The 21,965-nt window shown below is 43.4% G+C and overlaps 1 protein-coding gene across 1 annotated transcript in view; it reads left to right on the forward strand.

Moving 5' to 3' along the window:
• The window catches only part of LOC144495994 (eukaryotic translation initiation factor 3 subunit E), a 128,268-nt gene extending 107,792 nt beyond the window's left edge, over positions 1–20,476 (forward strand). The window contains exons 11-13 of the mRNA XM_078216920.1: positions 4,990–5,092; positions 9,560–9,694; positions 20,286–20,476. Coding sequence (XP_078073046.1) covers positions 4,990–5,092; positions 9,560–9,694; positions 20,286–20,324 — 277 coding nt within the window. The 3' untranslated portion in view covers positions 20,325–20,476. The remainder of the gene's footprint in view (positions 1–4,989; positions 5,093–9,559; positions 9,695–20,285) is intronic.
• Positions 20,477–21,965: the final 1,489 nt, after the last annotated feature.

Here is a 21,965-nt window from a genome sequence, read left to right on the forward strand (position 1 = left end):
TGGGAGTTTTACTTTTTTTTTGCCTCTCCTGGATGACACAGATGAGAGGGAGTGGGAAGTATTTAGACCTGAATATGGGGTGAGCATGGTGGACCAGCTTGTTTGTCATTTTGAGTCCCTATTGCCCCATACCAAGGAGATAAATGACCAGGGTGCTTGTGTCGGTGGGAATTGGGCAAGGGATGCTGGGAGTACGCCAGGCTTTCTGTATGCACACATGTTCTTGATCAAGTTTACTATTGCAAAATTTTCATTCTTCCCATGAAATCTCTCAACCCATTCACATCTTCTGTTAATGTACGGCTTTACTTACCAATGCTGAAAAATTCAAAGCATGATAACTCTTCATAATTGAGCTGGTTGGTTTCAGTTTTTGCGTGCAGAAGCAGAGTTAATTGTGATGAGAAAGTTACCCGACTTCTGAAGAAATTTAATTGCAGGAAGTAGTGGGAAACTGCAAGGTTCTTGGCCTGTGGCTTTAGTGCGTGCTATTTACTGGCAGGTAAATGCAGACTGCTGCTGCAGGAGAATGCCAGGAGTTGCTTGAAACTTGTAGTTGATGATAGACTGGGATTTATGGGTCTCTGAAACTAGCCACACAGCAGCAGGATATGCAACAAGTTTATTGAAAAACCACAGGAAACACCATCTGCATTTGTGATGCTTACTCAAAGGAATGCATCTCGGATTGTTCTAAAGGAATAAAAATTATGCACCTCACATTTTAGGCAGAGAATGTGGTAGAGACTGGTCTTTGAGTCTACACTTTAATGGTACCAGTCAGTGCGCTGACCACTGCCGATCACATTTACAAAGCATCCCACTCTCTCTGATCCATATTTGTGGCGTTTGTACCTTCAGGGTACAAGTGCTAAAGCAAATTGAATATCTTCTCTACCTAATAATAGAATTAGCATGAAGCATTTCTCTAGACTGATTTTCACTGTGGTTCATTTGTGTGCCAGTGGCATATAACAGAAACACTGGAGTTGCCAAGTGTAGTATTATCCCTCCTCTGATGTTCTCTGCTTTGAGCTAAATGTCTGGTATCATTGCTGCAGAAAGATTGCGCTGGATGCTTTTTTTAATGTACCAAGCTACCAGCTATGCGTGTGAAATGTAATTGGACCTCGGATAATTAAGCTGCCAAGATCAGTCAACAGTGTGGGGATAAAACTCAGAATTTTTATTGGTGTTTTCCTTTTCCCCAAAGTTAGGAAATGAATATTTCCCAGTGACCATTGAAATAAGTTGCTGACACCTGATTTATGGTATACAACTGAAGCAGCTGCCCCATCGTTTCCCTGCAAGTAAAGGCACTCCGGTGATATGTTTTCCATCAACAGAACAGCATCCAAAAATCCCTGGTTCCAATAATCGCTTATGAATGGGGCTCTTATTGAGGGGTGGTGTTTGGGTTTTGTAAACCGTGACATAGAGTGCACACACAACAAAGTAATGGGAAATTTGTAACACCTGATATTGTTTCAGCCAAAGAGTTATGTGCAGAACTTTTGGCATCCTGATGTGAAACGGCCTTTTAAAGCCAAACAGAGCATAAAGACCAGGTTCATCATACCTGGGGTGGCAAACTAGTTCTAAAGAGGTGGTGAGACAATTTTCACTGGAACAGAGGATGGTAAGAATAACATACTTGCATTTATATAGAGCCTTTCACAACCTCTGCAAACCAAAATCATTTCACAGCCAACAGAATACTTCTGAAGTAATCACTGTGGTAACGTAGAAAGTAACAACCGCACCGACCTCCTCAGAAGACAAACACGGGACATGCCGGACAGAGTACCCTTCGTCGTCCAGTACTTCCCCGGAGCAGAGAAGCTACGACATTTTCTCCGGAGCCTTCAACATGTTATTGATGACGACGAACATCTCACCAAGGCCATCCCCACACCCCCACTTCTTGCCTTCAAACAACCGCACAACCTCAAACAGACCATTGTCCGCAGCAAACTACCCAGCCTTCAGGAGAACAGTGACCACGACACCACACAACCCTGCCACAGCAACCTCTGCAAGAAGTGCCGGATCATCGACACGGATGCCATCATCTCACGTGAGAACACCTTCCACCAGGTACACGGTGCATACTCTTGCAACTCGGCCAACGTTGTCTACCTGATACGCTGCAGGAAAGGATGTCCTGAGGCATGGTACATTGGGGAGACCATGCAGACGCTGCGACAGCGGATGAATGAACACCGCTCGACAATCACCAGGCAAGAGTGTTCTCTTCCTGTTGGGGAGCACTTCAGCGGTCACGGGCATTCAGCCTCTGATCTTTGGGGAGGCGTTCTCCAAGGCGGCCTTCGCGACACACGACAACGCAGAGTCGCTGAGCAGAGACTGATAGCCAAGTTCCGCATACATGAGGACGGCCTCAACTGGGATCTTGGGTTCATGTCACACTATCTGTAATCCCCACGACTTGCCTGGGCTTGCAAAATCTCACTAACTGTCCTGTCTGGAGACAATACACATCTCTTTAACCTGTGCTTAACGCTCTCTCCACTCACATTGTCTGTACCGTTGGCACTTGATTACCTGTAAAGACTCACATTCCAACCATTATTTTGTAAATTGAGTCTGTGTCTTTATATGCCCTGTTTGTGAACAGAACTCCCACTCACCTGACGAAGGAGCAGCAAGCGCTCCGAAAGCTAGTGGCTTTTGCTACCAAATAAACCTGTTGGACTTTAACCTGGTGTTGTGAGACTCCTTAACGTAGAAAGCGCAGAATCTAATTTATGCACAGTGAGATCTTGTAAACAGCAATGTGATAATGACTGGATAATCTTTTATCATGATGTGGAGATGCCGGCATTGGACTGGGGTAAACACAGTAAGAGTTTTAACAACACCAGGTTAAAGTCCAACAGGTTTACTTGGTAGCAAATGCCATTAGCTTTCGGAGCGCTGCTCCAAAAGCTAATGGTATTTGCTACCAAATAAACCTGTTGGACTTTAACCTGGTGTTGTTAAAACTCTTACTAATCTTTTATCACCATTGTTGGATGAGGTATGAAAGTTTCCTGGCTCTTCTAACTGGTGTCATGGGATCGGGAAAGACCTCAATTTCATGGTTTAACCAAAAGGCCACACCCCCCACATTGCAGCACTGCTGAGGTCTGCTTAGATTTAGTGCTCAGGTCATTGAAGTGGGGAATGACTCAGACTCAGGAGGGAATGCTCCCAACTGAGCCAGGGTTGGCATGTAGAGGAGAACATTTAATGGAGGTTTTGAAAGAGTGAGTAAAACATAGCTACTTCCTCTGGTTGGAAGGTCAATGACTGGAAGCATCAATTTAAATTTGTCACTAAAGTAGAAAAGCGATGAGGAGAAATTTCTCTGGGCGGTGAATTTTGGAAGTGTAAAATGCTTCGCTCAGGAAGTGATTAAGGCAGAAAACGCTCAAAGGGAAGTTAGATAAATATTTGAAGAAGTGGATAATAGAGCCAGAGCAACAAGACAGGTGTTGGGATTAGTCCACCAGACAAACTTCATTGGCAGGATGGACTGAATGGCCTCCTTACTTTTCTTAAATTACTGAAGATTCTGTGGGCTCGTTCTCAACTGCCTGACACCTGGCCTCAGTTGCTTCAATTTATGTAACTGCTAACTTGCTCATAGTGCCCTTATCTCCATGAAACCCTCATTACATGGGGCATATGAATTCGGGGCAGGAGTAGACCACTTGGCCCCTCGAGCCTTCTCCACCATTCAGTGAGATTATGGCTGACCTGACTTTTAAATTCCAGTGGTACAAACCTAATCTGTCCCGACCTTCCTCATAATACCGCCCGCTCATTCCTGGTGTTAGTTTAGCAAACCTTCTCTGAATTGCTCTGATGCATTTACATCCAAATTGTTTATATAATATATCAAAAGTTGAGACCCCAGCACTGATCTCTGTGGCACACCACTCATTGCATCTTGCCAACCAGAAAAAGACCCATTTATGCCTACTCTGTTTCCTGCCAGCTAACCAATCTTATATCCATGTCAATATGTTATCCTACACCATGAGCTTTTATTAACATTAGATGTAACATCTTATCAAAAGCTTTCTGGAAATCTAAGTACATCCACTGGTTCCCCCTATCCACAGCACATGTGACTCCTTCAGAGAATTCCAATAAAAATGGTTAAACATGATTCCCTTTCACAAAACCATGCTGACTTTGCCTGATTGCCCTGAATTTTTCTAAGTCCCCTGCTGTAACATCTTCAACAATAGCTTCCAGTGTTTTCTTGATGATAATGTTAAACTAACTGGCCAACAATGTGCAAAGTACTACTCACCTGGTGATTTGTAATTTTTCAGAGTTCCCCTCTCCCTTCCAGTTGTTGGTTTACAGTTTACACCTACCCCCACCCCCCCCCCCCCTCGCGCTCCCTCCCCTCGGCCTTCCTCCCCCCGCCCTCCCTCACCCCCCGTCCTCCCTCACCCCCCGCCCTCCCTCACCCCCCGCCCTCCCTCACCCCCGCCCCAAACCCATATTTCTTTCTCGCCTCCGGTTCTGTTTTCTCCAAGTTCATCATACCCAGAATCCCACCAAACTTCTACTCACCCAGTTTCCTCTCTGCGAGCTGACAATATAAATGGTTTCCTTTCAGCTAATGCTCTTTCTTTTCACTTTAAAGCCACTGTGACTACCCTTTGGTTCCCACAGGTCTTTTGAAAAGAAACACATCTTTACCCCTGGTTTTCTCAGTGTGTTTGATGGTCAGCTGTTATTACCAGTCACACACATTAACCTGGGTGATTGTGTTTGTGATAAGTTCATGTATTTGAAGTAACAAGCTAAAGACCTGTTTATTGGAGACCTCCAAGCCTTATCCTTCCATTGTACAAGTTTGTCATTTTACCAAGTCAGAGGACAATTTGAAGACTATAACCACTTGAGTGCCGACATTAAGTGATGGAATTGTCTTGTTTTAAGATGTTCTCTTTTCCTCCACTGCAGTATGCTCGCCGAGAAACTGAATATGACGCCTGAAGAAGCAGAGAGATGGATTGTCAACTTAATTCGAAACGCAAGGCTGGATGCAAAAATAGATTCAAAACTGGTAAGAGGTTGTGTGTTTGGATTGTTGTGTTTGACTCTGGCCAAATGTGGTGTAATGTATCGTCACCAAATGCTGGAGTTACAAAGGCTGGGAGTGTGAAGACCTGAACTGAGTGTTTGAACTTGTGGTGTTTGTCTCCAGAAGATGTTTCAGCTCTGACCCTCCAATGACCACAAGTGAGATATCATATTAACATATTGGGGACAATATCTGTGATTGCCACCTTCCCATCAGCAATGTCCACTTCTGAGTGACAGGGCTGCCTTCTATATCAACCATCTGCATTTATATAGCACCCTTAAAGTTTTAGCATGACCTAAGGCTCTTCAGAGAAGCATTATCACTCTGCTGTTATTTTTTTAATTTTCTCTTAGTAGTCCACAGCAGATCTTTTTCCCCCCCACAAGAAAATGTTTAAAACTATGACTTTCGAAGGAAAAAATTGCAACAGCACCACTTTTCATAGCTTCTTCTTTCTAAACCACCTATTAGTTGCAATCCTATTATTTGTGGTTCTCTTCAATTGCTGAGAGCGCACCGTTATTTTATTTAACTCTACTGCGTCAACTCTCCATTATTTTTCTCAATCTCTCTGGTGTCAGTCGGTTTGAGTGTTCCTTCCTCTCTGGGTGTGTCTCCTTCACAGTCCATCATCTTAGTGTTGTGCTCTCATGGTTCCACATCTGCATGTCAGGAATACATCATATACTTCATCAACTCCAGTGGTTTCCCATTCCCGCGTGCGCCCTTCCCGCGTGCACCCTTCCCGCGTGCACGTGCGCCCTTCCCGCGTCCGCGTGCGCCCTTCCCGCGCGCGCCCCCTCTTCCCCCTGGCCCCCTTTCCTCCCCGGGCCCCCTCTTCTCTCTCTCCCCCCCCCCCCCCCCCGGGCCCCTTCCTGCAAGGTGAGATAGTATGAAGCTGGCAAGAACAGGTTGCTGAGTCGAGTACTGCAAATGTTAACGCTTGGAATGTATGAGTCCTGGGTGCAGGAACTGTTAAAGATGCTGCCAACACTGAAGAGTAAGGACAGAGGCAGGAGGTGAGACAATGCTGAGGCAGCTCAAATGTTGGGATACTCTTGTAAGTTTATAGTGCTTATGTTGAGGTTCTGTGATGCATTGGTCAACACATCTTTAAGAGGACGTGCTTGAAATGAACACGGTCACAAGTGAGCTGTGAGGAGAAATTGATGCTTAATATCTGCAGACTAGAGAAACAGTTAGGGGCTGGAGAGTTCTCAGAGGTGTATTAAGTAATATAGGTAGATGGATGAACCTAATATAACAGTTCAGGGCATATCAGATCAGCGGGGCATGAAGTTCAATTAGTGGAAAGCAAATTTCCAAAATGTATTAAAAGAAATGTAATGAGCCCAAGGGTGATCTGAGATTGGTATCTGTCAGTTAAAATAATTAAGGCAGACTTTCAGGGCTTTCTAAATGGAATTTTAGTATCCTTACAGTGCAGAAAGAGGCCATTTGGTCATCAAACCTGCACCGACAACAATCCCACCTATCCCTGTAAATCCACGTATTTACCCTGCTAGTCCCCCTGACACAAGCCACTGATTCAATTCCCCTCCCCCTCTCCCTGGCACTGCCTGGCGCTGAATCAGTTTGTTCTCAACTTGGTGCCACATTTAACCTTGATGAGCTTCCCAAGCACACATCCATGTCATCAATAAGACTGCCTATTCCTATCTCAGCAGTGTTGCCCAACTTGCACCCTACCTCAGCTCATCCGCTGCTGAAACCCTCATCCATGCCTTTCTTAGCTTCAGACTTGACCACTCCAGCGCATTTCTAGCTGACCTTTCAGATTCTACTGTCCATGTTGTCTAAAGCACTGTTGCCCGGATCTCAAATCACACCAAGCTCTGTTCACACATCACCACTGTGCTTGCTGATTTGTGTTAGCTACTGATTAACTGATGCCTCAATTTGAAAAGCCTCATCTTGTTTTCAAATCCCTCCATGGCCTCACCACTTGCTGTCTCTAGCTTCCTGCAGCACTGCAACCCTGCAGCGTTATTGTGCATCTTCAATTCTGGCCACTTGAGCATCCAGGATTTTAGTCATTCTACCATTTGGCTGCAATGTCTTCAGCTGTCAAGGTCTGAAACTCTTAGAAACCATAGAAAATTACAGCTCAGAAACAGGCCTTTTGGCCCTTCTTGTCTGTGCCGAACCATTTTTTGCCTAGTCCCACTGACCTGCACTTGGACCATATCCCTCCACACCCCTCTCATCCATGAACCCGTGCAAGTTTTTCTTAAATGTTAAAAGTGACCCCGCATTTACCACTTTATCTGGCAGCTCATTCCACACTCCCACCACTCTCTGCGTGAAGAAGCCCCCCCGATATTTCCTTTAAACTTTTCTCCTTTCACCCTTAACCCATGCCCTCTGGTTTTTTTCTCCCCTAGCCTCAGTGGAAAAAGCCTGCTTGCATTCACTCTATCTATACCCATCAAAATCTTATACACCTCTATCAAATCTCCCCTCAATCTTCTACGCTCCAGGGAATAAAGTCCCAACCTATTCAATCTCTCTCTGTAACTCAGCTTCTCAAGTCCCGGCAACATCCTTGTGAACCTTCTCTGCACTCTTTCAACCTTATTTACATCCTTCCTGTAACTAGGTGACCAAAACTGTACACCATACTCCAAATTCGGCCTCACCAATGCCTTATATAACCTTACCATAACACTCCAACTGTTATACTCGATACTCCGATTTATAAAGGCCAATGTACCAAAGGCACTCTTTACGACCCGATCCACCTGTGACGTCACTTTTAGGGAATTCTGTACCTGTACTCCCAGATCCCTCTGTTCAACTGCACACTTCAGAGTCCTACCATTTACCCTGTATGTTCTACTTGGGTTTGTCCTTCCAATGTGCAATATCTCACACTTGTCTGCATTAAATTCCATTTGCCATTTTTCAGCCCATTTTTCTAGTTGGTCCAAATCCCTCTGCAAGCTTTGAAAACCTTCCTCACTGTCCACTACACCTCCAATCTTTGTATCATCAGCAAACTTGCTGATCCAATTTACCACATTATCATCCAGATCATTGATATAGATGACAAACAACAATGGACCCAACACCGATCCCTGTGGCACACCACTAGTCACAGGCCTCCACTCAGAGAAGCAATCCTCCACAACCACTCTCTGGCTTCTTCCATTGAGCCAGTGTCTAATCCAATTTATTACCTCCCCATGTATACCTAGCGACTGAACCTTCCTAACTAACCTCCCATGAGGGACCTTGTCAAAGGCCTTGCTGAAATCCAGGTAGACAACATCCACTGCCTTCCCTTCACCCACTTTCCTGGTAACCTCCTCGAAAAACTCTAATAGATTGGTCAAACATGACCTACCACGCACAAAGCCATGTTGACTCTCCCTAATAAGTCCCCGTCTATCCAAATATTTGTGGATCCTATCCCTTATCACACCTTCCAATAACTTGCCCACCACCGACGTCAAACTTACTGGCCTATAATTTCCTGGATTTCTTTTGGAATCTTTTTTAAACAATGGAACAACATGAGCCACCCTCCAATCATCCGGCACCTCCCCCGTGAATACTGACATTTTAAATATGTCTGCCAGGGCCCCTGCAAGTTCAACACTAGCTTCCCTCAAGGTCAGTGGGAATACCCTGTCCGGTCCTGGGGATTTATCTACTCTGATTTGCCTCAAGACAGCGAACACCTCCTCCCCTTTGATCTGTAAAGGTTCCATGACCTCCCTACCTGTTTGCCCTATTTCCGTAGACTCCATGCCCGTTTCCTCAGTAAATACGGATGCAAAAAAACCATTTAGTATCTCCCCCATCTCTTTTATTCCTCTTTAAACCTCTGCTCCTTTGGAACATTCCTAAAACTTACCCCTCTGACCATGCTTTTGGTTGTCTCCATATGTAGCTCAGTGTCAAATTTTGTTCAATAGCTTTCCTGGGCAGCACCTCGGGACATTGTACAAATTAAAGGCGTTTTATGAATATAAGCTCTTCTCATTAAATCATTTGTTACAGTGGAGGCTGATGCATAATAAAGCCTCGGCATGTATTTGATATATTTCAGGCGGTTAGTGAAATTCGCTTGTTGGCAGATATTGTCTACAATGCTGTTGGGTACCCCATATCAAAAGGGTATGTTTTCCTTTGTGTAAAAGGCAAAGACATATATGTGTAGTACTGATGAGCATTGCCAAGTTCAGCCTCCATTTTGAATGGGTGTAGACCATCAAACAAAGTATTAGCAACCTGAGGCTTTCATATATGCTAGATTCCATGTCTGAGATTAGAACAGAAATTTAATTTCTCTGTAGGCATATGCTTTTCTTCCAAGTAGTTAAAATCCCTTGACTAACTTCAGTGCGCTGCATCAAACTATGAGCACATGCAAATCGTTGACCATTTCCAGTGATCATAGCAACTGTTCTTTATTTGTAGGGACATGTGGTGATGGGAAACAATGCTGTATCACCGTACCAACAGGTCATCGAGAAAACAAAGAGCCTCTCTTTTCGCAGTCAAATGCTAGCGATGAACATTGAAAAGAAAATGAACCAAAACAACAGGACAGAGGTGAGCACTGTGATCTGTTTTAAACATAGCCTCTGGACCAGAATCTCCATCTCAACATCAATACTGGGCAGTCGAACAGTAAGAGTGAAGGCAAACCCATATTACACTACGTTTGGTAAATTGTGTTTAGTTAACTCCCCGTCTTAAACTCTAGATTTAACCCCATCTGCTTGTTTTTTTGCTCTCAAGTATATTAGCACTTTTGAGAATGTTAGATTTTTTTAGGTACGAAGGGAATTGGGGGATAAGGGGGGTAGTCGTACGAGATGGAATTGAGATAGAACATCCATGACATGATTGAGTTGTGGAGCAGGCTTGAAGGGGTGAATGGGTCTACTCCTCCCATTTCTTATATTCAAAATTGTGAATATTTGTAACCACATATAACAACTAATGTAAGATTAAGTGTCATTTTAAAATTGTCTTCTCAAGTCCCTAATAAAAAGCCTTCAGGTTCTGCTGAGTGCATCTTCAGAATTAATGTAAAGATAACAGAGTGAAGTAAATTGCGAAAAATCTAAACTTGGCCCTTCCAATTTACAAATGGTGTTGAATACGAGTATTCACAATTTAAACCAAAAGAGAAAATGCTGGAAAATCTCAGCAGGTCTGGCAGCATCTGTAAGGAGAGAAAAGAGCTGACGTTTCAAGTCCCGATAACCCTTTGTCAAAGCTGAAAGGCTCAGAAAGTGGGAGATATTTATACTGCAGGGGGAGGGAATGAAAGATGAGTCATAGCCACAGAAACCAGGGGAAAGGCTGCTAATGGCAGCCCATAGAGAGAATAAAGGGTGTGAATGGCCAAACGGCAGAGAAGCTGAAATCAGAGGGTAAACTGAGACAGATGAAGATGTGGAGATGTTGGGGGGGGGGGGAGAGCTGGTTGGGAGTAAAATTAGAAAAAGGGGGAAGAAAGGTAAGGAAGGGGGGATATCCCCTTGGCAGCCTTTCCCCTGGTTTCTGTGGCTATGATTCATCTTTCATTCCCTCCCCCTGCAGTATAAATATCTCCCACTTTCTATGCCTTTTAGCTTTGACCAAGGATCATCTGGACTCGAAACGTCAGCTCTTTTCTCTCCTTACAGATGCTGCCAGACCTGCTGAGATTTTCCAGCATTTTCTCTTTTGGTTTCGGATTCCAGCATCCGCATTAATTTGCTGCTTTTTCACATTTTGTTTGTTTTATTCTCACTTAAGCAAGAACAAGATAACTTTGCATTTCCACAAGAACTGGATAAAGGACCTCAAACAATTTGCAACACAATACAGCAACTAGTGAATTGTAAATTCTTGCTGGCATTTAAATTTCTCAGTTCATCAATGCTTTGGTTGCTGCTTTTTATCTTTTCACACTTTGTATTTAGAAAACAAGTCTAAGGGCAAAATTTTGATTGATATGCTATCTCCAATGCAATCTCGTGGGCATGGAGTGGCTATAGCATTTCGCTTCTCATGAGTTGGAGTGAAGCGAGTTACCATTGGGATTCGAGGACACGATAGGCGGGAAGTTTCAAATTCACTGCTGCAAATCCGCTTCTTTATAGAGATTGATTTTTTTTCTAATGTTCACACGGCAGAGAGTTGTAGACTTCCTTTCTCTGCTTCCAGCCAAAAAAGTTACTTTTATTTTTTTCATTTGGCCACTGATAATGCATCTAGTGGTTGTCGCCCCTGGAAACCTGATGCGATTATTTACCTAAAGATTTTCCAGAAAAACTGAGCTCCGTGCAACTCTCTGGCCGTATTAACAGCTCCTCACTCCTGTCTGGTTCTAATAAGCAGCAACAAGGCAGAGTTTCATAGTTATGTAAATGCTGAGATTGGTTATGAAATGCAAAATGAAATAAGTGTGACTATAGACAAAAAATATCCAAGTTGCTTTGGGGATGAAAGGGCTGCTTATGTTGCTTGAATGGGCACGTGTTAAAAAGGAAATGAGTTTCTAGATTGGTGCTTTGTATTTTAATGAGCGTTAAAATCTCTGGTATGCCTCTCTAGTGGAGCTGTATCCACACCCCGTTCGGTTTGGCAAATCTGATGGAGCAGTGTCAAGATTCCACGCCAGAGAGGGTAGGGAATTGGCCGTGATTGATTAAACACTGGTGTTAGACTGTTGTTTTCCTTCTCGTTGTTCTGTGTCATGATGGGAATATAGTGCGGGGTTGGGGGAAGCATGTGGACAAGCTGTGCGTCAACAAAACAACCTCCAGCTGTGCTGAGAAGGAACACACTTTGCCACGTATTTTTCCAGTGCAGCCAAAAAGGGCATGCTCCACTGCACATCCGAAGAGCTTGTAAATGCTTTTCTTCCTCGTCTGTTCAGTCTTCGCAAGCCAGTCAGAAGGCTGACACCCAAAAGTAAGGCAGCAGTACTCTGCGACACTATATCAGTTACACAAGCATGGACTTTCCACAAGGACCTGCCCCAAACTTTCCTTCATTTACTTTGTTCTTTCCTCTGTCATGTGTACAGTTTATCTCTTTACACAGCCTTTCTTGAAAGTTTCTGAAACTTTATGTAGTGCTTTTGGCCTCCACCCAGTCTGCAGAATCGACTTTAAATGTTGCGTGCCTCATTTATTCAGAGAGAGGAATGTTAATATTTTTGACATTTCTTTATGTTTTTAAATTCTGTTGCTCCTGCGTTTGACAACACTTAGTGATCCTAACACCTTGTGTGCTTTTCCTTGCTCAAATACTTGGCTAGGTTCAGATTGTGCCTAAAATCCTCACAGCTTTGGTTCCTGATATAACCAAGGGCTGTCGTGATCTTCCCGTCAGAAGGTGCTAAATTACATCATACACTTCAAATGCCAAATTCATTGATGAAACGTTAAAGGAACAAATGGTATGACAATGTCACGTGCATTTTGTCAAAAATCAAAATCCTTGGAAATGGGCTGTGCTGTCAGACGCGGCATTGAGTTAGTATTTGCATATTGACACATAGAAACTAGAAGCAGGAGGAGGCCATTCAGCCTTTCGAGCCTGCTCCACCATTCATTTTGACCATGGCTGATCATCAAATTCAACATTCTGATCCCCCCTTGCCCCCATATCCCTTCATTCCTTTAGCCCCAAGTGCTATATCACAGAATCATACAGTGCAGAATGAGGCCATTCGGCCCATTGAGTCTGCACCGACCTCAATCCCACCCACGCCCTATCCCCATAACCCCATGCATTTACCCTAGCTAGTCCCCCTGACATTAAGAGGCAATTTAGCATGGCCAATCCACCTAACCAGCACATCTTTGAAGTGTGGGAGGAAATTGGAGCACCCAGAGGAAACCCATGCAGACACGGGGAGAATGTGCAAATTCCACACAGACAGTGACCCAAGCTGGAAATTGACCCAAGACGCTGGCGCTGAGAGGCTGCAGTATTAACCACTGTGCCACGCTGCCACCCCTTATAATATCTCATTTCTCCTTGAAATCACAATGTTTTGGCCTCAGCTACTTTCTGTGGGAGTGAATTCCATGCATTCTGTACCCTCTGGGTGAAGAAATTTCTCCTCACCTCAGTGCTAAAAGGTTTACCTCTTATCCTCAAGCTATGACCTCTAGTTCTGGACTCCACTCATGTGGCACAGTCACAAAAGTCAGTAATGTATGTAAGGTAGACAGCTTTAATCTCTGCTTAATACTTTGTGAGGATTTCACTAACTTCAAAACACCCGATTAGAATAAAAGGCTTGAACCCTAAACCATGGAACTGTTTTCCACAGTTATCGTTAATATTATTCTGAGATTAAAATATTTTTCTCTCAGTATTGCTCTTATAGACGCTGCTCATAATCCTTTCTCAAATAATTCTATTGTCAGGAACCTGGTTGATGTTTTGTGCTCTGCCTGGTTTATTGGGGAAGTGAATAGTGCAGTTGGTAACTTTCTAGAAACAGGAGGAGGAGGCCATTCATTTCTGAACCTGTCCTGCCATTCACTCAGACCATGGTTAATATGTATCCTAACTCCATCATCCTGCCTTGCTTCTGTTATTCTTATCTCTGATAAAATTGATGGGAGGAGGAAGAAGAATGTGAAGTGCAGTTGTCATTACAAAGTAAGATGGCCTCTGAAAGAGGCCATATTACTTTGTAATGACAACTGCACTTCATTTTGGGACAGCCACAGATCAGGAAAGGCGCTGTAGAAATCCAAGTTCTTTTTCGTTGCTCCTCTAGTGGGCTGACGAGATGGGAACAGGTTGCTTGCCCTTGGACCAGAGGCAAATCAGCAGTCCCAGCTGCTATTTCAGCAGCTCGGTTCATGGTGCCGTTTCTAAAAGGCCCGTTTCAGTGTATTAACCTTGGTTGTGATGCTTTGACCGCTTGAGGATGTTGCATCTCAAGGAAGCAGCTATACTCAAAACTAACCATGTATCTTGCTTGGACTGACCGTGACAGTTTCATCGAAATTATATGAGGCTTACACACCTCGATTCACTCCGACATTTACCACTTAATTGGTCATATACCTTCATATCTAATGATTCTGTATTTCTTTTGAGGGGTGGGAGGAGTTAGCCAAGAGTTATCCAAAGGAAACTTCTGAATATTAAAGATGTAAGATGATCATTCTGGTGCTCAGCCCCATATTGAGTTTTTCTTCCCTCTGGTTTTCCTGTGCTCTTGATTGAGACGTTTCAAGCACTACCCCCGAGTCTCTCAGCATCCTGACCTGGAACTAGATTGACTCACAGAGAAACTCCCTCGCTAACAGCACTGAGAGCATCTTCACCCCACAGTGTAGCAATTCAAGGAGATGGCTCACCACCTTCTCAAGGGCCGCTAGGATTGGGCAATAAATGCTGGCCTTGCCAGCGGTCTGCACAGTCCTGAGAATAGAAGAAATGATTTTGAGAAATACATACCCTCATCTGCAATTGAAAGTGGCCCTTCTAAATCAATTGCTCGTGGTACTTTTGTGCTTCTCTATATGTCTCCTTCATATTCTTTGGGTATTGGTGTAAATCAAGGAATTGCCTTGAGACTATAGTGTGGATGTAAGAGATCTAAACCTGTTTTGTAAGTCTTTAATAGACGACTCTTGACACTGATTAAAATGTAATACTGACATTCCAGATCCACAACATGTGTAATTTTACAGCTCAGAACCTCGAGCAGTCTGTTTTTTTACCACTCAATGTGTGCAGTTGTACCAGATGTGTCAGCTTGTAAAACGAGTCTCCCTGCTCTTAAATTACTGCATTTTAGTACCAAGGAAGATTTGAAAGTCTTTTTAAAAAACTGGATTTCATGCATCCTTTTGCTTTAATGTGGGCATTTGTGGATTGGCAACTGCCAAGAAACAAGAAGACCCTGCTCAATATTACTGCCCTCCCTGTGTATCTCACCTTGACTCAATATTGCTCGGTTTCCCAATACATTAATGCTGAGAGAACAAGGAGCAAATCCCCGCTAACTGTTCACTCCTTGGGCCTCTAGGTGGGGGTGGGGGGGGGGGGGATGTTTTAGGTACTCTATAGAATTTTGCAACACAGAGAGAGGCCATTCACCCCACCATACTTGCACACGTTCTTGAAAGAGTTATTCATTCCCCTGCTTTTTCTCTCAACCCTATAAATGTTTATTTTTGAAGTTATCATCCAATGATGAGTTATTCTTGAGTCTGTTTCCAGTGCATTCCAAATCCTCACTACCCGCTGTGTAAAGTAAAATTCTCATCTTTCCATTCCGCCGTTCTCTGGCATTCAACAGTTACCCTTAAATCCTGAGGCTCTTTACTTTGGAATATAGCAGTTTCAGAGGGGAGGTGGTTGAGATTTTAAAATAATGAAGGGATTGGAGTCTGCTGATTTGTATAGGTTATTTGAGTTGGATCGGAATGGTCGAGAGTATGTCTATAATGTCTATTGATCCTTAGATCAATAGATTGGTTATTTGTCAAGTAGTGTTTCTTTCTGCAGAGCCAGAGCTCTCTGGCATAGATTACTGAAGCATGCGATGGAGAATGCAGTCGCTAACATTCCATTAAAAGCAGCTTGTTATGATCTTCAGAGAACACTTACAGTTGCTGGTTAGCTGGGGTTATTGCAGTTGGCTGCTTCACCCAGAGTCCCGAGGGGAAGAATTTTCATCAGAATTGGAAGGTGTTTGAGATGGGCAGATCTTCTGCCTGTGCCCGGGAGTAAGGTGTGAAATGGAATGTGGATGCTCAACAGCCTACTCACAATGGGTTTCACCGTCCCAAACGTCACGCAGCCTCAGTAGAAGTCCCAGTTTTGTTTATATCTATCTGGTTGTTAGATGTTCAAGTATCTTTTATTGAGGGCTACACTGGAGAAACAGGAAAAGGATGCCTGCACCCTGGAAATGAAACTCCCGTCTATGGAGAAGGCAAAAGAGGTGGAGGCGAAATATTTAGCAGAGTGGCAAGCCAGGCCTCTGGGCAGAGAGGGGGAGAATGAGGCAGAGAAAATGCCAAGGAATGACTGAGACAGAGTTGTATGGAAGCTGATTGAGTGAAGTTAGGGGAGAGTAATAAAGTTCAGTGGAACGTGGGTAAAAAAAATAAAGAAACTGGGTGAGGCAGTAAATATGAAAAATCTGCTCCCAAAGGCATTGAGGATAATTGAGTGATCATAACTTTTTGAATCCACTTTCAGTGCTGGAAAGAAGTTTCTTTCACTTCCACTTGGAATGCAGTGCACAGTTAAGGTGCCATATAAAGAAGATATAGAGACATTGGAAAAGTTGCAAAAAGGTTTACTAGAGCTGCAAGGATATACTTATTGGTAAATATTGAGCTGGTTAGATTTCTTTTCTCATGAGAAGTGAAGGCTGATTGTTGACCTGATAAAGACCTTTAAGATTATGGAAGATTTTGATAGCATAGAAGTGGTTCCTTGTGCGGAAGAGCAACATTAGATGCCATCAATACACTATCACCTGGAAGTTTCCCTCCAAGCCATCCTGACCTGGAATGATGTCACCGTTCCGTCACTGTCGCTGGGTCAAAATCCTGGAACACACTTCCTAACGTCACTATGGGTGTGCCTACATCTTGGGGACTGCAGCAGTTCAAGAAGGCAGCTCACCACCACCACCTTGAAGGCAATTAGGGATGGGCAATAAATGCTGAGCCGAGCCAGCAATGCCCACATTCTGAGAAATAATTTTTTTAAATGTGGTCACCAATAAATCCAACGGGGAATTTGGGAGAAGCTTCTTTACCCAGAGAGTGGTGAGAATGTGAATTCACTCCCACAGGGAGTGGATGAAGTGAACAACTGAGATACATTGAATTGGAAGCTGGATGGGAGAAAGGAGTAGAAGGATATGCTGATAGGGTGAGGTCAAGAGGGTTGGGAGGTGGCTCAAGTGGAGCATAAATGGTAGCAAGAACTGGTTGGGCTGAATGGCCTCTCTCTAAATTCCACATAGTAGACCCATTAAAGCATTGTTAGTAATGTGTAAAGACTTTGAGAGCTATGAAAGTTTGATCAACTCCCCATTTTGATAATTGAAATTTGTTTAGTTGTTAGATGGTTAATAGTGGGTTTGGTGGTGTGGACCTGTTTCCTTATGAAGGTTTATAAACTCCATACCTGGAACATTTTTATTTTCAAGACAGTGACACTTATTAACAAGTTAAAACTAAACATATCTGAACGACCACTGGAGGCATATGGTAGTAATTTTGCACTTGTTGTGATTGCTACATCGGTCCTGCAGCAGCTGGTTAGCTGAGCAGTGTTCTTAACCTTTGACAAAGTGCAAAGACCCTTTTGTATATTGTAAATTTTACTGAAATGAGCAGCTTTCCATGGCTTTAACAGATCAAGCTTCTGACGCTGTGCGCTAACGTAATTCATGCAATGTGTGTCTGTTCACTGATCAGAACCATTCTGTGAAGAAGCACTGACTCATAACGAACATGGAAACAATACCGTGAAAATGTCCTTACTACCCAGAAGTTGGGAATATTCTCTATTGGGTTTAATTAAATATTTATCCATTGCAGGTGCTGATTCTACTGTGAAAGATTCTATTTATTTCTTCCCGTCTCACTTCTAGTCCATTCTAATTGAATTTCTGTCTGTGTAGGAGATTGAATTGAGCAGAATAACAGAGATAGTTGGCATAATCCAGTCATGGAATTCTTGAGTACATTCTCATACTGAGTGTCCCCTGATACTGTTCTCCATGATGAAGCTCTGGGCATTTCTTTTTAACCAAGGGAGAGGCCGGACTACTTTGAGACACTTTTCCTCTGTTGTGAGAAGGGAAATTTTTCCTGCTCTGCCGTTCAGTCTTGAATCGATCAGAAACATATTAGCCACTTTTTTTTAGCCTTGCCTCTGTACAATTGTATTTAGTTGGAATGAACTGTGGAACCAAAATCTCAAATTTTATATAGGATGTGGAGTCAGGTTAAGACCAACTTATTAGAAACACAAACTTTTCAAGTCTAATATTTGAGCTGGAATGTGATTTCTATGATTTCATTCTATGATTATTGAGCTGGAATGTATTCCCGCTCCTTTTACAAAACCGCGACACAACTCTGAATACTATTGTGAACAGTACGCAGCACCTGTACAGCGTTGTTCGAAATTGTGTTGGAATAAATTGTGTATTTGGGATTTCTGTTTTATTTCTGCTTGCTTCACGTTGCTTTTCACCTGTTTTTACTCCAGTTTTGGGTTTTTGCTGACTGCGTAAATGGCAGATGGAACTTAGCCCTGGAAAGTGTGAGATGATACACTTTGGAAGGAGCAATTTGACAAGGAAGTATTCAGTGAATGACATGACACTAGAAAGCTCTGTGGAACAAAGGGACCTTGTCCGTAGATCTCTGAAGGCGGAAGGACATGTTAGTAGGGTAGTGAAAAGGGCATATGGGACACTTGTCTTTATCAATCGAGGTACAGATTACAAAAGCAGGGAAGTCATGTTGGAGTTGTATAGAACTTTGGTGAGGCCACAGCTGGAGCACTGTGTGCAGTTCTGGTTGGCACATTATCGGAAGGATGTAATTGCACTGGAGGGGGCGCAAAGGAGATTCACCAGGATGCTGCCTGGAATGGAGCGTTTAAGTTATGAAGAGAGATTGGATAGGCTTGGGTTGTTTTCATTGGCAACTGAAGACTGAGGGGCGACCTGATCGAATTGTACAAGATTATGAGGGACATGGACAGGGTGGATAAGCAAAAACTGTTCCCCCTAGTTGAAGGGTCAGTCACGAGGGGACATAGGTTCAAGGTGAGGGGCAGGAGGTTTGGGGGGATTTGAGGAAAAACATTTTTACCCGGAGGGTGGTGAGGGCCTGGAATGCGCTGCCTAGGAGGGTGGTGGAGGCGGGATGCCTCACATCTGTTCAAAAGTATCTGTATGAGAACTTGGCACATCATAACATTCAAGGCTATGGGCCAAGTGCTGGTAAAGGGGATTAGTTGAGGGGGGGTTAGGTGTTGCTCGCATGTGGGTGCAGACTTGATGGGCCAAAGAGCTTCTTCTGCACTTTGAGTCTATGGTTGACCCAGATTTCCCTTGACTCTTTGGCTCAGGGCTCAAAAGTATAACCACAGCTGCCAGCTGTGTGATCTTGGATTTCTGGAATAATAACTCTGGAAACAATTGCAAGCTGCCAAGCGGCATTGCCTTTACCTGAAGACAAGGGAAAATACACAAGTTAGCTGAGCTGTTTCAGTTAAAGGCCAAGGTCGTTCCAAATGGTTAGTGATTATCACCGTGCAAGGAAATTTACCCAGCTTGATATTATTCTTCTTTAGTTTGCAAACATGAAGAATGTTCTGCCAGGCCTGTTAAATCATGGTCTCCAGTGCGGAAATTTAGATTTGGATGCTACTCAGACAAGAGTTTTATTTATTTCTCCATTTTGATGAGATTGGCTGGAATCAGCTTTGTCACATTAGCTGCAAGTGTTTTGAGAAATGATGCTGCATTGAGGGAGAGAAACACAAATAATTTTGTGGGCGACAATACTCTTGGGACTGTAGTCCAGTTTGTATGTACAGCCTCACCACTGCTGCATTAAATTACTGAATGCATTTTTTAAGGATTACAGAGCCAAGGCGGGTGAATGAGAGTAAAGATTCGCAATGATTTAATTGCATAGTAGATTAGGCTTGAGGGGCTGAATGGTCTCCTGTTCCTCGGGCTAGAAGCTTGGCCACCTGTTGCATTGGTGCCACAGCCAGCTGATTCTCCCATTTCAGCAGGACTTTGCAGAGGAGTTTGCTTTTTGTTGATGAGCTTTAAAAAGTTAGTATCTGAATTCCCATTTTAGGCTAAGCAGCAGCGTGACTGAGTTCAGCTAATAGCACTTAAAGCGATGATGCTTCACACTTCAGACACTAATAGTTTAGTTGTTTATGGACATCTGGTTTCTGGAACTCTGAGACAGTATTCTAAACATACAATGTAATGGCTGCAAAGCATTAATTGGGGCACAGATTTCCTTATTCAGTAAACTGCAACCGGAGTCTAGAAATATTACAGACAAGGTCTTCAACTCTGAATGTGTTCAATTAATAAGACGCCAATGCTAAATAAACCTCCCGTGTTTTTCCTAATGGATTTGGTCTCTCTCTTGTTTTGCAGGCTCCCAACTGGACCACTTCAGACTCTGGTTTTTACTGAAGCGAATTACAAATGTGTGCAGATTGAAGATCAGATCACTGCTGGCTCATCTGAACATTTGAAGCTCCTCTTTAACTATATTTTTTAGGTACAGGGACATTGTCACATTTTGGACTCCATCTCAATGGATAAAATAAAATGTCAACTTTAAACCGTTGCAATCTTTTGGTTTTTGTTTAAGAGCTATTTGTAGCTCTGTCAATCTGTTATCACTCAGTGACACTTGTTGTACAATAGGCTGATTGCAAAAGCTGATGCATTGCAACTTGTGAGCGTCAAGAGTTGGTCGAATGTGTTCTCTTCAAGAGCAAGTGTGTGAAAAATGTGTGGTAGGCGACACTTAAAATATGGCTTTAGGCAGCAATTGAGGAGCAGAAGCAACCCAGCAATTCAGGTGATCTTAAATCCGTAACTGAAGTGCATAGTTCCAGTGAGTAACAGCTGTTACTTGTTGTTTCCCATGCAAGGGCAGTTTCCCATTTACAATCAGATATTCACGTCATTGCTGTACCATTCTGCTGGTGGGGAATCTGCCTGACTTATCAGCATTAACATACTCCTCCTTATCATCTGCAAAGTAATTATATTCTCCCCCCATCCCCCCTGTCTTTTCCTTTGTTTAATGTGGGTCTGTTGGTAGTACTCTTGCCTGAGAATTAGCAGATTGAGATTGAAAGTCCCACTCCAGAGAATTGAGCATAAAATCCTGGCTGAAACTCCCAGTGCAGTACTGAGTGAGTGCAACACTGTCACAGGTGCCATCTTATGCATGACAGAGGCCCGTCCGCTTGGGTGGATATGAAAGATCTCATGGCACTATTTCTAAGAAGAATAGGGGACTTCTCCCCAAAACCAGACATCTCTCCTGGCCAATATTTATCCCTCGGTCAAACAGATTATCTCATCATTATCTGGTGGAATGGGTGGACATGTGGCAGATGAAATTTAATGCAGAGAAGTGTGAAGTGATACCTTCTGGTTGGGAGAATGAGGCGAGACAGTATACTAAAAGAGGATGCGTTAGCATAGGGAGCGAAGTGTACACGAGTCTGATTCATTGTCTTTGCACATGTGGTTGAAGGTGGCAGGGCAGATTGAAAAAGTTATTAATAAGGAATGAGAGAGATTGGGATTTATGTAGAGAGAGGCATCGAGTACAAAAATAAGGAAATGGTATTAAACCTGCATAAAACACAAGTTTTAAAGTTTAAAGCTCATTGTTCCACTGGAGCAAGCTGAGAGGGAGTGATTGGAGGCAGGAGTGCTGGTGAGAGATTGATTGGATTATTTATTTATTTAATTAGTCAGCTCGTGTGTGTTTTTTGTTGGCCTTTACTTTTGTAGTAGTATTTTTCTTAAGTTTAAAGTGAAAACTGGAAGTGGGCTGCTAAGGAGTCTGGGAAGGGTTTTTTAAGCGCGCGAAGTGTAAAAGGTAGGCTGCAGTATACAGCGGGCAGCGTCGGGAGCGGGCAGTGGAGTGTGTGGGAAGCCAAAGCCTTGTAGTGTGAGCTACAAGGCTTTGGCTCACAGGGCTTAGGCAGAAAAGGTGAACAGGGGTGAGTTTAATACATTTTTGCTGTTTCGACCTGGTACTGGCAAGGTATCTAGAGGGGATGGGTGTGCAGGCAGTGCTATGTTCCT

This window comes from Mustelus asterias, chromosome 7, assembly GCF_964213995.1.
Source record: "Mustelus asterias chromosome 7, sMusAst1.hap1.1, whole genome shotgun sequence".
Taxonomy (NCBI): domain Eukaryota; kingdom Metazoa; phylum Chordata; class Chondrichthyes; order Carcharhiniformes; family Triakidae; genus Mustelus; species Mustelus asterias.